At 42.1% G+C, this 17,540-nt stretch overlaps 1 protein-coding gene across 3 annotated transcripts in view; it reads right to left on the bottom strand.

Annotated features, from left to right (window-relative positions):
* The window catches only part of PRKAA2 (protein kinase AMP-activated catalytic subunit alpha 2), a 69,756-nt gene that overhangs the window by 30,979 nt on the left and 21,237 nt on the right, over positions 1-17,540 (bottom strand). The window contains exons 7-10 of one of the 3 annotated variants that reach the window (XR_014513013.1): positions 16,431-16,932; positions 12,063-12,189; positions 8,407-9,970; positions 1,036-7,987 (exon numbers count right to left, since the gene is read on the bottom strand). Coding sequence is in view for 2 of the 3 variants with exons in the window: in XM_083448127.1 (XP_083304253.1) it covers positions 9,735-9,970; positions 12,063-12,189; positions 16,431-16,932 (865 nt within the window). In the remaining variant the exon portion in view is untranslated. Of the gene's footprint in view, positions 1-1,035; positions 7,988-8,406; positions 9,971-12,062; positions 12,190-16,430; positions 16,933-17,540 lie in introns of those variants that run through there. The other 2 variants (XM_083448126.1, XM_083448127.1) reach the window with 2 other exon arrangements.

Below are 17,540 nucleotides of genomic sequence, written 5' to 3'. Positions count from 1 at the left end.
CAAAGTAAAACTAATGCAGATTGGTAAAAATAGGCACCATGTGCACAGAGGCCTTGAAAACTGCATTGTTTCAAGTTTGCACAATCAAATTAGAGTTTCTGTTTGTTTCAAAATGTTGTTAAGAGATTTTATAACAATTGATTGGCTTTGTTAGAAAACATGATTCATTATGGAAAGCCAATTGTAGAAATGGCACTTGTTACAATGACCAGATAGTACAGCATGTGGGGGAAATCTGAATAAAAGCCAAATCCCAGTCTCAAGCAAGAACTTCTTTAGAATTTGATACCCTGGAGTTTTGATTTTCTAACATGTGGACAGAATTAAGTGTGCTGACACGCACACTTGCTTTCAAAGTAGCTTAAGCCTACAAAACACAGGTTTGTCAGCACAAAATATTGAACTTCCATAGTAGAAAGCTCAGTAGAAAACTCAGAAGAAATGTGGATTTGTGTAAACACATTATTTTGTGTGGATTTGTGTTTCCACATTAGATAAACTTAACGTTAATTACTTTGACTTGGCTTGTCAGTCTCTTTGATATGCAACCACTGGAGCTGGATTGTAGGAATGAAAAATGGATTATTTTCATGGCAAATATTGAGATATTTCCTTGATAGTCATGTCAGTTAGCTGAATTTCCCTACACCGTGCTAGAATCTGGGACTCTCTTTTTTAAGCAGAAAACCTATTTCAGGCCCAGTACCTGTACATGGGTGCCTGAAGTTAGTGTTGGGGAAAATACCATTAAATAGTATGTGAGAACAAATTCTAGATTAGCTTTCTGCCCTTATTTCTAGTGGGCAATACGAATGGGCTTTCCTTAATATTGTGCCTGCCTTTGTGCCACCCCGTGATTATTTTTCACTTTTAATGGCAATTCTCTGGAAGCTCGCGTTTTCTGATAACTTGCTAAGCATTTTCTTCCACACGCTGCTCCCTGGTAATTCAAGACATACCTCACTTTGCTATAAGCAGACAGAAGGTATCTTAAATCCTTTGATTTTATCACAAGAACAGCTCACGCATGTAGCATTTTGTAAGATTCTCATCTCTTTATTAAAGTGCAAATGTCAACCATGGAGTAATAATCACAAACAGTGTGGTACAATAAAAGGGGAGGGGGGAAATCAACACCAAAATAGGTCAGTGAAACTGCAGCCACCCAACCTTCATTTTCTGCTTAAGTTACAAAACTAAATGGGCAAGGAGTAGTGCCTTCCCTGCAACACTGTCATATATGCAAAACACTGATCGGTTTTAAGATCACCCAGACTTGCTCTCCTATCAGAACAGGGATGCCAGCTCAGATGGGATTTGGACATGAATGTCTGAGAAGCGAGACTGACTTAAAATTTGAGCCAAAGGATTCTTAGGCTTCTCACCCACCCTTGCCAGCTCTTGCAGCCCCCAAAAGACCTTTCCCCTAGCTCCTGCTCTCCTTCTTTTCCTCTTTCTCTCTATTCCTCCTGTACTGATAAGCAGCATCCCGGAAGCTCCAGGGAACCATGAAATAGATTATTTCTCTCAAGGACGAAAAGGAAAGGGGAAGTTAGTTTCAGGAAAGTGGGCTAGCAGGTATGGCATCTGGGAACTCTGAAAACTGGCTGCACTGGGAGCATTCTTTTGAGCTCTCAGACTAGCTCTGAATATAATAATTTGGGGCAACAATTGGGAGATCAAAGTTAATCCACAGGTACATTTGAGGGAGCTTGCCTATCTCCACTTTTGTCCACTAATGAAGGTTGGGTATCCAGAGTTCATGGCATTGCTCCATTTTTACATAAGAGAAGCTGCACGACACAGGCTTCCCTGCTATTACCCAAGTTACAAGTAGTTCAAGGACACAGTTGTCAGGTGGCTAGCAGTTTTGTTGTGCACACCGAAGAAGAAAATGCTGCTAGATTTACAAAATATACATACAAAGATTTCTTAACACAGAAAAACTGCGTTCACTTCCAAAGTAAGAATAAACACTACTGTATCATTGGTATTCATTTCAGAGCTTTGTGAGGTTAGGATACATTCACCACTTAGGGAGAAAAATGCATGAATGAACACGGAGACACCAAATAAATAAATTACATAAATAAGTTTGATCAGTTAAGGCATTTTCAGCAGGAGATTCAAGGCTTTTTGAGGGGAGAATATACTTTATCTGAACGCAAGGGTAATAGAGAATTAGAATATTTAATATTGTGACCAGGTTTCTTGTCTAGTAAATGTGTGTAAAGAAATATTGCTGTTCAATGCATAGAAGACTGCATTTACTAAGGGTTTAAATGCTTAATTTTACAGTAAATTAGAATTTCCACAACCAGAAAAATCAACACATTGCAATTTGCCGCATAGCTTATGACGTTCTTGAGTCAAAGTCACTTGCGTGCAAGTAAGAAAAATTACATTTGGGATATTAATTGTTCCTGAAAGCAACTGTGACTCCTGAAGAGACAAGACAACGTTTTGAACTGAGTAATGGCTTGCCTTTTCTGGCATGGGAGCTGCTTTGGAGAAACATCAAGGAAAGGCATAAGAGCATTGACTGTTACTTTTTGCGTGTATGCTAACTTGCTTGTAGTGTAAGCCACAGCCTGGTACCTGATCTAGTGTGCATAGAGGAAGTTCTCCTGCCCACAAACGTTTTCTTGCTCACTTCAATGGAAGGGCAGCCCTACATGTGCAAAGAGCTGTGCCTGTGGACCTGCTACTTGCTTTGAAGTGAATGGGGCATCCTTCAGAATCTCCTCCTGTACATTGTACGTAGTGGATTGGGACACACTTTAGCTTTCTATAAAAGCGTGCCAAATCTTAATAGCAAACATGTTAAAACACTGGATGGGATGAACTTGAAGCCCAAATAAGTCATGGATAACCTGGGACTGGAGTGGAGAAAAGAAAGGAGTGACAAATTATTTTTTAAAAAATAGCTGGATAAAAGAAATGTTAGGGTAGGTGCCACAGCATTCAGCCTCAAGACCTAGGAAGCTGCCTTTTACTGAGTCAGAAAATACCGGCTCAAATAACTGTGTATTAGCTACACTGAGTGACAGCAGCTCCCCAGGGCTTCAGTCAGTCATCTTTCCAAACCCTATGCTGGGGATTGACCTCTGGGCCTTTTGCATATAAAAAGCATGAGAGCAAATACTGACCTACATGGCTCTTCCACAATGGCATCCCAGCTGCTGCTCTACAGGAGGTTTCCAACAAGAAGTTTTATCCCATGCAAATGCAAACACTGAGGCAACGTGAGAACACAGCAAGCACACTTCAAGTATTTAAAAAATCTGCACCTAGGGTACTGAAGGCAGCACACTAAATGAGTGGAAATGAATCGTTTGTGATTTTTAGCAGCTGATATGAGAAGGCACGGTTTTGTATTCTCTAGCTCAGGCTGATCTTCCTCCTAAAAACAATATAATACCACTGATAATAAACGGCAAATTGCCTAGACTTACTAAGCTACGTCTGTAAATTACGTCATATGACTCAGTGTGTGGTGATGCGGAGAAATTGGTGCGATTCTACCACAGATGCAGCAGGGACCACTGGGGGGAAAAATTCGTGCAAGGTTAGTACCCTTACTGGAAACAAAGTTTAAAGACTACAGAATTTATCCTGTATTATATTTTGCTATTTTAAATCCTTATCCAGTGTTCCGTCTAGAAAATAGCTAGTGGTTTCTTATCTGCAACACGCCATTAAACCAGCAGCTGAAAATTGTGCTTTAGTGCTCAGCTTTGCATAAATGCATCTATTCTGCTTGCTCAAATACATATTTGCACGTGTGTGTTGGCTATCTGGCATACATTCCTTTGTCTTACTGGAATTAGGCTTGAAAGAAGTCTTCTCTTGTAGTGTGGTGTGTGGATGGTGCCCACAATGATTTGCCCACATGGCAAATGTGTTCATGGACCACCCAAAAGGTTAGCACAGCCTTTTTAAGGGTAGAATAGCAATTAGTCTTTAATGTCGGTGATCACTTTGGCAGATGTTTTGAAGCACCTGACACTCAGATGCTTCTAAATTGTAGTTCTAATTCTTGCCACAGTGGAAGTATGACAATGAGGATGTATCCACACGAGATGTGGCTTTTTACTATTGGCAAGCAACGTCTGTGGTGCCAGATCTGGGCCAATGCTCCCAGGTGCGACTGACATTACAAATAATTTATAACCACTCAGAAATACTAATAAAACTATTCTCCGTCTCTAGCCTGTGGTAGCATCAAATTATTTCTTTAAAAAGTAGCACTGATTCCCCCCCCCCCGCTCCCAATATTAGTAGTGTCTTTCTTAAAAAGAGGTAAAGTGCAATAAAAGTGCTAAATTTAAAAGTAGCAATTTAAGAATTTATGTCTGTCATGCAAGTAAGGGTTAAGAGTTGGCCAAGGAAACCTGTTCCTATGCACTATGCATGGGAAATATTTTAACAGCCCAGGAAAAGACAATGACATTCCACTGAACTAGTAGTGGAAATAGTTATATTGCTAACTCTTCCCTATTGCTGCCTTTCTTCTCCCAACTATTTCCTTCGGCCAAACTGATGGGCTCCCTATATGGAGTGAGCTTTCAGAGCATTTCAAGATGAAGAATTGGGGGGCTAATTCAAAGAAGCAGAATTGCACAGAATATAGCCTGTATTTCATGTATTAGTCATGTGAAGGGGTTCTGTGAGATTAGCCCCTGATACTGCACAGCTTACCCACACTGGCATCCACACACTGAGCATGGGTGGGTTGCTTGGGGGAGCCTACACATGTAGAGGCTTCCCCACTTACATGCCTGTGTTCAGTGTCTGGGACAGGAAAGCTGTGCAATGTTGGGTGAGCGGGGCCAGCGGTACAGCCTGCTACTCCTTCAGTCAAGGCGAGTCCTTTCCTATGACTGTGTGAAGTAAGCCATAGTGCCTCCTAGGAAAATGAATACCCTGCAGTAGTTCAGAACAAACGGGAAACTGAAAAACAGTTTTGATAAAACGATGCTGTAACAATGATGGAGAAGACTTGTTTGGCAAATGTTTTCCTACAGAGGCTTTTGACTAAAGCTGTGCCAACTGTTCTCCCATTATTACTATTTATTTATTTTTAATAACTGTTTATGGCCCCAGTGTAGTTTTTTGGCCCTCTTGTCTTGACTTGGAGCCTATTCTGCTTCCTTTTAATTTATCAGGCAATTGATATCAAGCCCACTATAAAATTAAACAAAAGCAGCTAATACTTATTGAGAGAAAAGTGACATAAAAATCCACCCCCCCCAAATGTTACTGAAACATCCACACAAGCTATAGCTTTGTCATTCTAAAAGCAAGGTTTTTACCCTTTAAAAACGGCGTAGTATTGCAAATTTAGTAAACCTGATTCCTTCAGCTATCCTGCAGAAAAGGAACAATAAAACACAAGTTATTCCTGCTTTATCAGTATATCAGTAGAGGTCACAGTCAATTAAGCTTTGGAGGTACATTGAAGCCCTGAGGTCTGGAACAGTATTCTCAAATTTACATTCCAGCTTTCATGAAACAGCACATGGAAGGGATTCTATCCGCTCTTATATTAGAAAGGTAAATTTGGCTGCTGTCCTGTTTTGGGGGGGATAGCCAGCATCTTTGTCACTAGGAAGAACATTCAAAATGAAATGCAAAACTCAAACAAACTCCTTAGACCTCAAGGGCACTGGCCTGTACCATGCAGGGAACCCCACATGAGGCTGCCAAAATATATTTTGGTCAACGTAATGACAAGTCTGTCCGGTGCAGCCTCCCTCTGTATTATAATTTCGCATTCAGTTGTGAGACAATGACCATGAGCACCTGTGATTTGTGGAGTATGAAATACCTTTCTTTCTTTTTGCCTAATGAAACAGCACAGCCCACCAAGATGTTATATTTACCACTGTGAAGGGCTACTTCAGGGCCAACTGTACGCCATTTGTGAAGAAAGTGCATCCTGAGATGGCATCCCAATGTTGGGTCAGCATGGCTGATGCACTGCAACATTCAAGACTGATTATCTGCCTGCTGCCCTACTGCAGAATGCACACTACACACGGTCAGAAAACATTCAAGACACAAAGCTTGTCCCACTGCAGCTCTATGTTGGACTAGCTTTGGCTCAGTCATTAGGAAGAAGGAAAGCGGAAGCTGATGTGTTTATAATTCAGGAGAAGTCTGAATAGAGGAAAATGTCATGGAGGGCGAGGTATGGAAACAATGAGACTCATATCTTATTTTTAGCAGATGTGAAGAGCTGGTTGGCAGCAACAAGGTGAATTGAGAAAGAAGGGGGCAAAAGGCAACATAACCATGGTTCAAGCACTGAAAGATGTTGACAATCTAACTGTAGAGAGAAAAGGAGCAGACTGGGAAACACTCCTGACTCCTAGTAAATTTTCAGATCTTGGGGATTACAGAAGCCTGGCCCAAGTCCCAGACAAAGTACATACCTTGAGGGGTTGAGTCCACTGTGGATTCCTAGTTATCTCTCTTAGGACATATTTCAAAAGACAATAGGGTCCGGGAGCAACTGGTTCTTCCTGAGCACTGAATGCCTGGTCTTGATCAGTGGGAAACAGATTGTCTAGCCTTTATGGCAAGCACAATCTGCCCTGCTCTTGCTCCCACAGCTGGCTGTGTAGCGGAATGCCAACTAGCTGGACCTTGTGACAAGAAATGCACTCCCGTATCTGAATTTTTAAAAACTTATTTGGTTTGGTTTTTAAGGTCATGGATTAAACATTTTTAAAGCCCTTTTTTATGATTGTCAGTTATATATATTTCAATAGTTTTACAATTATTCTAATATTTCAAAACTCAACTTCCTTCCTCCTCTTTCTGAGATACCTTAATTTTATTTTTATCATTCCCTGCATATTCTAAGTTAACTTATTCTTTTACTCATCTACTTTAAATATATACTCTTATGAAACTGCAGGTTATTACAATAATCCTGCCAATGCCCTTATCTGTTTACAATTACGAAGTCATTTCTTGAAGAGGTTATGCTGACGAAGATCTGTGTTGGAATCAGGATCAAGCAGATAAGGTTTAAAAAAGAGGAATGAAGCCACAGCAGAAAAAAAAAACCCCAGGCTCAGTCCTGAACGGAGGTCCATTCATCTTGTGAGCCAGGATATTCTTCATTTGATTCTTTACCTTAATGCTCCGAATTTTATCCATTACCCTCTTTCCTGCTGTATTGCTGAATACACTCTCTAATTATCTTGCTTTATGCTGGTGAACAAGGGTGTTATCAAAGGACCTCACTCCTGAAGAAAGATATAATTTTTTCTCCCCCATCCCACTATTATGAGTTTTACATAGATGGTTACAGCAATCTTTATCTGCTCTACAGCTGCCATGGGGTTAATGATTGCTCCTCATTTAAATATACAGGCCTTGCGCTTTGATATTTCTGGTACAAGGCAAGGGCTGCAATGATTGATGGAAGACTAATAATGTGATTAAGAGCAGGCTGTGAGTATTGCGTATGGGATATAGTAGGTGGTCTGAGCTTAACAAGCCCAGGACAATGAACAGCAGTGAGCACAAAATGGTTATGAAAGGCTGTAGTGGAAAGAATTCCTTTGGAGGGAACAGAAACTCCCAAATGCAAAACTTTAATTAAAGCTGTGAAAAAATGTTGCTGTGGGATGTTTACTAAATGAGATGGTAGCCCTGTGCAACCATGTCACAAAAGGTTTTTTCCAACATTCAAGTGCTGACTGACTTCTAGTGATCGCCAGCAAGAAGATCCAGTATCCAAAGAGGGGACAGCAAAGGATACATGTACACACACCCATCAGTCACTTCTGGGCAGCAAGAGAGGAGGCAAGGTGGGTCTGGTACATGCACCGCAGGCATATATTATAGGGGTGTGTGTGTATACACACACAAAATGGTGTGTCCTTTTGTGCACCTTGTTAGCACTGTTGCTGTATAATTACAGGCTTGCACTCTGCATACTGACCCATCTCTTTCATTCTAACAGATTTGTCTTTTAATAATAATGAATTTTATTTATACCCCGCCCTCCCCAGCCAAAGCTGGGCTCAGGGCGGCTAACAACAATCAAAATAATCCAACATTCTAAAAACCTTCCATTATAAAAATTAATTAAAATCAATTTGATGGCAACCATTAAGCAAGATTCTGGGCAGATTGCCAGAGGAGGGGGTCAGGCTGCGCCCTGACCAAAGGCCTGGTGGAACAGCTTTGTCTTACAGGCCCTGCGGAAAGATGTCAAGTCCCGCAGGGCCCTAGTCTCTTGTGACAGAGCGTTCCACCAGATTGGAACCACAGCCGAGAAAGCCCTGGCTCTAGTTGAGGCCAGCCTAACCTCTCTGAGGCCTGGGACCTTCAGGATGTTTTTATTTGCAGACCGTAGGTTTCTCTGTGGGGCATACCAGGAGAGGCGGTCCTGTAGGATGTACAGCAGGGGTGGCTAACCCGTAGTCCTCCTTTTTTTTGTTTGTTTGTTTGTTTGGGGGCAACAGCTCCCCCTCATTCCCAGTCACAGCAATTAGGGCTGGAGTCCAACAACATCTGGAAGGCCTCAGGTTAGCCACCCATGATCTATAACTCTCTACAAGGGTGTGAAACACCCTAGCAGTAATCAAAACTATGTTAAGAGTGTGCAGACAGAAAAGGACTAAATCAAATGATATATTGGGTGGAGAACTGCCTGTGCATTGTTCCTCAATGGTAATACCCGATTCTCTCTCTTATTTTGCCACAATATGACAATAATATAATAGAGTCAGGCCACTGTTGTTGACTATAATGGTCAGCAGAATTTAAATCCTGCTCTCCACTGTTTTAGGAAATTGTGGGTTTTTCCTGCTGTGGTGCGTTACTTTACAGAAGTGTGTTTAGAATGGAGGAATGCACTCGCAGGCTGCAGCTGTTCATTCATATCAACCTATGAGCAGGGAACAAGATTCCTGTTGACTTCTGAACATTCAAAGAGCGATTCCACGAGGCGGGGAGTGGGGAAGGGAGAGAGAATGTTACACTGCAGCTTGGCCACAGAGGCTTGTCATCAACTGTTTCCTAGCCAGAGATGCCTGAGACTAAAACCTGTACATATTTGATATGTGGGATTGAAAACATTCAAAAATTGCACTTCTCATCGAGCTACGGTCCTTATACAAAAGGTGATTTTACATGTTACAGTAGGTGAAAGAACAGCAAAGGTGAAAATTTCTTCCACATGCGTAAAGTGAAAATCAACCCCATCAGAAGGATAAAGTATACATTTTCTGAAATCATTTTTTTCAGAATCCTTTGGAGAAATACTCAAGTATTCAGGAACATTATTGCACTGATATGTTTACAATGGCAGGGGCACTGTGGGTTCTGTGACTGGAGACATTTTTCAGATTTTTGGCAGACGTTGCTGTTTCCTGCATAATTGAAGCTTAGTGTGGCAAGCGATGAGACTGGACAGTGACCAGCTGTTGGACAACGGGCCCAAAGCCCTCCTCCACTGCTTTCTACCTCCACTTCTACCACAACTTCTAACACAACTATTCCAAATTCCTTGCAAAAAGAATGAAGCAAATTCTGAAATTAGGATTACATATAATCGAACACATTTGCCTACTTCCCTTAATATACATCATATATTCTGGGTACCGAATCTGGGATTTCTACCTCAAGGATTAGGTTCCTTGCTGCACGTGCCCAAATGATCCTTTGACATGCAGCTTTTGCAAAGAAATCAAGCTTCTGAATGATACCTGTCAGCGAGCCAGCGCCATGATGAGACTGGCACACATTTCAAAGAAATCCATGGTGTGGCTACCGAGACGAGGTGTCACAGAGGTCATGCTCCCAGTCAAGGAGCCCATGAGAGACCCAGGAAGTGACTGGCAATCAGCGGTGGCGGAATCGAGACTCAGCCTCGGTCTATGCAAGCGGGCTGCGGAGCAGGAGCGCTGAGGTGTAGAAGAGCCTGACCTTTGCTCCATGACATCATCTTGAAGGCACAAACAGAAGACAAAGGTTTTAAACATCTGCTCAGGCTGTTCCTTTCTCCGGCAACTGACTTTGCTTCTATGCTTTATGGCAGCCTCTCTTCAGAAAGTGTGGCTTGCAAGAAGAGTCTGAGATAAGCTTGATACGTGGAAGACATTTCAGGAAACATACAATAAACTACAGCAAAACCCATGCAAGCATTGCTCACCCATCTCCCCCATCCTTGGGCCATGGCTCTCTCATATTAAGTTTGGGGAGTGGGAATGAGCCACAATGCAGGAGTTCCTGTGCCACAAAGATCGCATGAGAAGTTTAGGATCATAAAATTGTAGAGTTGGAAGGGACCCCAAGAGACATTTAGTCCACCCCCTGAAATGCAGGAATCTCAGCTCAAGCATCCATGACAGATGGCCATCCAACCTCTGCTTAAAGACCTCCAAGGAGAGTCCACCACCTCTCATGGGAGTCTGTTCCACTGCTTAACAGCTCTTGCTGTCAGAAAGTTATTCCTGATGTTTAGTTGGAATCTTGTTTTTTGTAACTTGAATCCATTGGTTTGGTTCCGAGCCTCTGGACCAGGAGAAAACAAGCCATTTCTGCCTATCTCCTTCAAACCACACTTTCTCTGCAAACTCTTGACGAGGCTGCCATTGCCTCTCCTTTTGTGCTCTGTACACTGCCAGCTGAGACTCTCTCTTGCTGCATCTTTTTAAGTATTCTTAATCAAGCCTAAGACTATCCTTTCACTCTGTTCCAACTGCCTCTCTTGTGTCCCTAAGGTTGTAGCCTATTTCAATGGAATTTAGTGCTATTCAAGCTTCCATCCTGCTGGCTTTAAAAGGACGCTGCTGTTGGACAGCTGCGTTCCATGTGTATTCACTCAGAAGTAAGTCCCACTGTGTTAAATGGGCCTCGCTCCCAACCAAGTGTGTATATGATTGCAGCCTAAACTGCACATTAACTTGGGGAAGGGGAAGCTGTGGCCTTCCAGATGTTGGATTTGAATCCCCACTAGCCCAGCCATCATAGCCAAAGAGCAGGTGGGAGTTGCAGACTTTTTCTTTGGAATGCACACTTAATAGTTCATATTTGCATCGTTTTATTGAATTTTTAAGGCCCTTTGTATTTTACTGTAAATCGCTTTGGGATGCCTCTGTATGTGGGAAGCAATTTAGAAATATAACAAACATATAGAGAGCCACAGATTGACTATCCCATATTTAACCAGGCTAGTGGCAAGGAAGAGACTGTACCACTTCTGAGTTCTGAGGGGGGGAAAGCACTGGTAGTAATTAGCTGAATATTCACAAGCTTTGACTGTCGTGTTGAAATGTGCAGCTTTGATGACGAAGAACTTTACGTAAAACAGCTAAGAAAATTGCATAAACAACTACAGTATTATTTTGGATACAATGAATAACTGAAGTGATTCTTAGCTGTAATGAAAGTGAAATTTAATGTACTGTAAGATTGCAATGCCCCCAATGGCGCAATGGGTCAGTGCATCCGGCTGCTAACCAGAAGGTTGGTGGTTTGAGCCCACCCAGGGATGGCTGTGGGCAGGATTTCTGCATTACATGGGGTTGGACTAGATGACCCTTAAGGTACCTTCCAACTCTACAATTCTATGATTTTATGAATTCTTAACTGGGTAAAAGTCCAGGGGGCTTACTTCTGAGTATGTAAGGGACTCCATTGTAAAAAATATATATTGTGTCTCAACTAGTAGCAGCAATTGTAACAATTCTACAGAGGTGGGGAAGAATTTCACTGCAAAAGTTCATTATTTGGAACTCCAAAATGGTTTATGGTCAGAAAAGGTTTGCAACAGAATTATCCATTTAAGCGTTACTGTGAATCCTGCTAGGAGTAGAATTCTCTCTTAACCTACCCAACTGCAATTAAATTGTCACAGTTAAGATTAGAGGTGACAAAAAGATTAAGGTAGTGCTGCTGGAACAGCAGTCCTCACTAGGAGATATCATAAAGTAAAATAAAAATAAAAAGAGTAGATGGGGAAAGCGGGTTTAAAAAAACAAGAAAAAAAACTTCCTTCGCGCTTGTGGTTTTATTCTGCAACATTTCCTGCTTACCATCAATGCTTTTAAAGTCCAACAGATAGCTGCGATTGTCAACCTGATAAAGCTGCAAACTCATTTTCACGTAATTTCCCGTCACTGGATTCTTTCTACGGACTCTAAGATGATAGGCATTCACCACCTAAAACATGTAATTGTCTTTCAGGAAAAATGGGTTTATGGCACAGGAGAAACAGTCTTTTTTCTTTCTCTCTTTTTTTGCAATTTCACATTTCAAGAAAACAACTCTGCCTTAAGCATAGGCTGGCAGTGCAATCCTACACGGGTTTGCTCCCAGGTTTGCAGGTCAACGGATGGCATTCCAGCAAAGGTTTACTCAAGAGCAGACCCACTGAAATTCATGAACATGACTATGTTAGGTCTACTCAGAATAAACCTTAGTTGATTATTACCATCAGTGTCCTTTAAGAAAAGAAAATATATTTTCAAAGCACTTCATAACCATCTATCATACCCAGAAATGCTTTTTGTGCAAGGATATCAGATGCAGCCCCTCTTTCCACTTCTGGGTAATCAAGGTTAGGTTTGTCTCACCTAATACACATTTGTAGACTGGGTAGGGGGGGCAGGCTGGACACCAGTCTAGCCCACTTCAGTTCTGTTCTGTGATGAGCCATTTATCGCTACTCCAGTTTATAAGAGACCTGCAAATCCTCCCTTCAATACAATGGTTTTGTTCATTCATGGAATTGTCTTTACCTCCTTGTTACGAAGCATGCGTGAGTTCAGATTAGAAAGGCTCCATCAAATAAATATTTGGCCCTGAAGTCATCCCCAAAGCAATCACTTGGTTAAATAAGCCTATATGAATAACGGGCCCTAACTACAGACTCAGACTTTTAAGTTTTCCAGTAACGCAGCACATAGTATTACTACAAAACGGACAGAAAGGAAGTAAAATGCCAGATCGATCAAGGTGTTCCCTTCTGGGTGACTGTGATTGTGTGTAGGTAGACAGTGGAGTCTCGCCTGCCGGCCCCTCCCCATTGCCCCTTCCCCATCACAGAGGATGGAGCCTATACACATGCACCCAGAAACATTTCTCTCCATCACACCACACTGTTCAGATAGGGCATGAACCTCAGGGGTGTAGCTAGCAGGCTTTCTATTCAGAAAGTCCCAACTGGGCTTCTGCATTGCATGCTAAACCCTTGTTATGTTCAGGCACGAATGGATAACCTGCAACCCTTTGAATGTAGTTGGACTATAAATCCCCTAAGCCCCAGCCAGCATAGCAGGGCCCTTAATGTGCTAGTTAACCCATCCCACTCTCTGATGCTGGTTCTTAGTTTTAAAAGAGACGTTCTCTGAGGGGAAGGCATTCCTGGAAAAGCTCAGGCATGGAACACGGCAGGCTGTTACAGACTCTCTTCCACATGCTCCATTCCTTCTTGTGTTTTTCTTCTAAATATCCTTCATGGAAACTCATCTCAAGCCTTCTTCCCTCCATCGTGAAAGGGAGGGTTTTCAACATGAGGAGTCAGGTAATCAGAGCAGCAGTCCTAGTCCCGCCATCCATAATATAATATATAATAATATTTATTATTTATACCCCACCCATCTGGCTGAGTTTCCCCAGCCACTCTGGGCGGCTCCCAATCGAGTATTAAAAACAATACAGCATTAAGTATTAAAAACTTCCCTAAACAGGGATGCCTTCAGATGTCTTTTAAAAATAGGATAGTTGCTTATTTCCTTGATATCTGATGGGAGGGCGTTCCACAGGGTGGGCACCACTACCAAGAAGACCCTCTGTCTGGTTCCTTGTAACCTCACTTCTTGCAGTGAGGGAACCTCCAGAAGGCCCTTGGCGTTGGACCTCAGTGTCCGGGCAGAACGATGGAGGTGAAAACAATTACAAGCTTCTCTCCTATTGGGCTTCTAGTTAGCAGGGCTGTGTATTAGTGAATGAGAAAACCAACTGTACAAATGCGGAAACTGGCATTGACCACATTATTGGGGGGCGCAGTGTCCCACTGACTATTTCTATAAGCAACAATTTTCTAGTCATTATGGCTCTAACAACAGACAACGTATGGGACAGCTGAATTGTGATGATTAGGAGGCAAGGTTTTCTCTACCTACGTAGCTCTGTGCCCTAACAATGACTAGAAGTATTATTCCAAATAAGCAAATTGTTAGATTATTTCAAAATAAGCAAAGACATGCAATTTTGCCTTCGTTTTAAAATGTATAGGTCAGAGAATTCTCTTTCCTTGGCATGGAATGTTGGTTCAGTTTGTACAGGATATTGGAAGCAATCCTATGCACACGTACCTGGGACTGAGCCCGACTGAAGACAGTGAGACTTACTTTCAAGCATACATACAGAGCATTCACTGAACATTAATTCATTTTAGAACACCTGTACCTTGCTTTTCTCATTCAGCAACAGGCAAAGCAGCCAAGAGAAACAAAGAATCAAAATGCACGCAACAAAACGTAATAAAGGCAGTAACAAAACAACAGCAGCAGGGAAATAATCAACATCTAAGCAAGCAGAACAGGCAAGGAGCACAGGTTCCTTAAATTAAAATTTGTATGTATTTATCTTTAGTGCATACGCGGTTTGTTTTTTAAGCAGCTGCTTCAGTAAACATATCAAATGTAGCATATGTCAGTAAGCAAGGCAGCAGAAGACTGCATTTCCATTTCTTACTGAGGACTTGAAGTTAAATCAGAACAACGAAAGAAAGTGAATCTAATGATGCATCAACACTAATTCTTGCTCATAAACCACTAGCTCAAAAAGGTGGGGTGGAGGCATACATAGGAAAACAGAAAACCTCACGAAGATAACCATTAATCCTCAAGATCAAGCTCACCCCCCAAATGTGGCTGGAAGTGACTGACATTAGGATTGTGAAATGAAGGCACCTTATGTACAGGGAAATACTGTGGAAACCAGCAACTACCATAATCCTGTGGCAAAAAGAAGACTCAGCTAATACCAAGTTATTTAAGACAGATTTAAGGGAACAATATTGCTTTTTTCCCCCTTACCACACGGTTCTTGGATACCATGTAGAAATAACATCTATTTATTAGGAGCTTTCAGTAAGATTATTTACCCAGAAGGGAATTAGCTACTATAATTAGAAATGTGGAGCTCCTGTTATCCCTACCTCTGTGCAAGGCAGAATTATCTGCCTATCCTCAAGCTTAGGAAGCTTAAAAAAGAAAGTATGTTTTGTTCCCCGCCCCCTTTAGGTCAGTAATTAAAAATATACATTATTTAACCGCTTTGAAGGTGCTAATATTCACAAAGAGGATGATGTGAGAGTAAGCTAATAATAATTAACGATGAGACATGGCGAATACTATCATGGCCATTGGAAGACTGCTCATCTATAGTGCAATTCTAACTCCCAGGTGCTGATGGTTGGAAGAGGCTAGAATGGCTTTCGGATGCTTCACTGCCAGCCACTGAACCAGAGGTTCCGGCTGAGCTGGGCAGAAAGCTGCAGACAGCAGTTGTCCCAATGGTGGTAAGGCAGCCAGATCCAAAGTCCTGCACAGACTCAGAGGGGACCTAACCTCAGGCCCCTCTGCTGTACCAGCCTGGGTCTGAAGTACTGAGAAAGTAAGAAAATAAAAAACCATGTGTGTGTGTGTGTGTGTGTATGTAGGCCTTCCACCTTGGGCAGTGTGAGCTAGAAAGGCTTGGGTTGCAGTGGTAGATCTGCTGCTCCACTTGTCCTCCTCAACCCCATTTAGGATTGCTATGCCTGTTATTATTAATACAGCTGGAGACCTGGAGATTGCCTACTTGCCCATGTTCTGATAGTCACTGGTGGCCCTCTTTTAGGTGTTCCCACCACCAGGTGAGGCAGGTGGTCACTGGGCCTCCTTGCTTGTCGTGGCCCGGTCCTGAAACTGCCTCCCTGGGCAGTCTGGCCTGGTGCCTATTCTGCTGTCCTTTCTGCACCAGGCGAAGACCTTTACACTCTACCAGGCTGCGAACCTTTTAACTCTGATTGAATCTTCCTGCTCGCTTTATCCACTGTTTAAATTCCGTAAATATTTCTTGTGCGTTTTATTTGTCCTGTTCTCTTGATCTAAGCTGCTCTGAGAATAATTATATTGAGGGGGCAGCATTTGAATGCATTAGCAAATACATAAAAAAAGCCAGTTAACTGAGAACTTACCAGAGGTATTAATTAATTAATGCATTATTAAATATTATTAATAATGCATCAATGCACAATTAATTAATGCATTGTTTAATCTGAATGTCATTTAATGCAAAAATGGGCTTCTAAGTTGTTTACAAAGTATAAAAAAAACCTGGTATGAAAATAGTAAAATATAAACTTCCATTATCAAACGTTGAATAGCATTCAGAGCATTCGTATTCCTTACCTTCCACTCAAAATCTAGCTGTTTCATAGCACGGTACACTTCAGCCATGATGTCATAAGGCCTGCTTTGACTCCGTATTCCTAAATGCCACTTGGCTTTTTTCACAGTCAACGGCTTTGGCTTAGTAGTATTCAGTGCATCCAAGGGACACTTTCCTTTGGGAGTATCTGCTACGAGAGGAGGCATCCGTTCCGGGTGGGGCTTCACCCCCGGAGGGATGTGCATAGTGTCATCCATGAAAGAGCCAGTGGGAGGGCTGGAAGCAAGGTAGAACTCACTGGCTTGGTTCATGATTCTCCGATTGTCAATAATAAGGTGATAAGCAACCGCAAGCTGGTCTTGAGGATCCCCACTGTACAAGCTGGTCATCACCTCTGACTCAGTGCACTCGAATTTTTCACAAACTTCCCGCACGGCATCGTCGTCAATAACATTGGCGTCGTAAGAAGGATCCTCTGGAAACAAGTAACTGGGCAGTTCTTGTTTGAACCACTCGTGTTCTCTAAAAGGAATCATTAATAATACTGTTGATGCAACATCCCAGATCTGACTCATCATAAAAGACCAAGCATGACACTAAAATGTTAAATGATAAGTGTCAAGCTGGTGTACGTATTCCTGTTTAACCCTTCTGAGTTCAAAGGGCTGAGGTTTCGAAATGCACTGCTCTGGGAAACTACGGACCCCGAGAGTTTAGCAGGAGTAAAACAAGCTGATTAAAGGAGGAACTATAAATTATTTGTCCCTTATAGCACATGGTGTAGTGACCTATGTGCTGTAAGGGACAAAGCAGTCTCAACCACATTCTTTAGTCATATACTACACTGCATGTTCACACAATGGCTCCCAAGGCTTCAGGATATGGCATTCCTGGTGATACTGGGTTGAGCTGGAAACAGGAGATGAAAGAAACACAGACAATACTATGGTGGGTTGTACTTTTGGGCCATATAAATAGTTTGACATGTACTGCTTAGTTGAGGGATTTGGGCCATCCTTGTGACACTTCTGATTATTCAAATGCCCTTGCTATTTCAACAACTGAGGTTGCATTAGGTGATGTTTCATCTTGCTTTCTCCCAGTCACTCCTTATGAAATACTGTAAAGAA

This window comes from Podarcis tiliguerta (assembly GCF_965153285.1).
Source record: "Podarcis tiliguerta genome assembly, chromosome: 6".
Taxonomy (NCBI): Eukaryota; Metazoa; Chordata; class Lepidosauria; order Squamata; family Lacertidae; genus Podarcis; species Podarcis tiliguerta.
The sequence above is the reverse complement of the archived record's forward strand: the minus strand, read 5'-3'. Positions and strand labels throughout refer to the sequence as shown.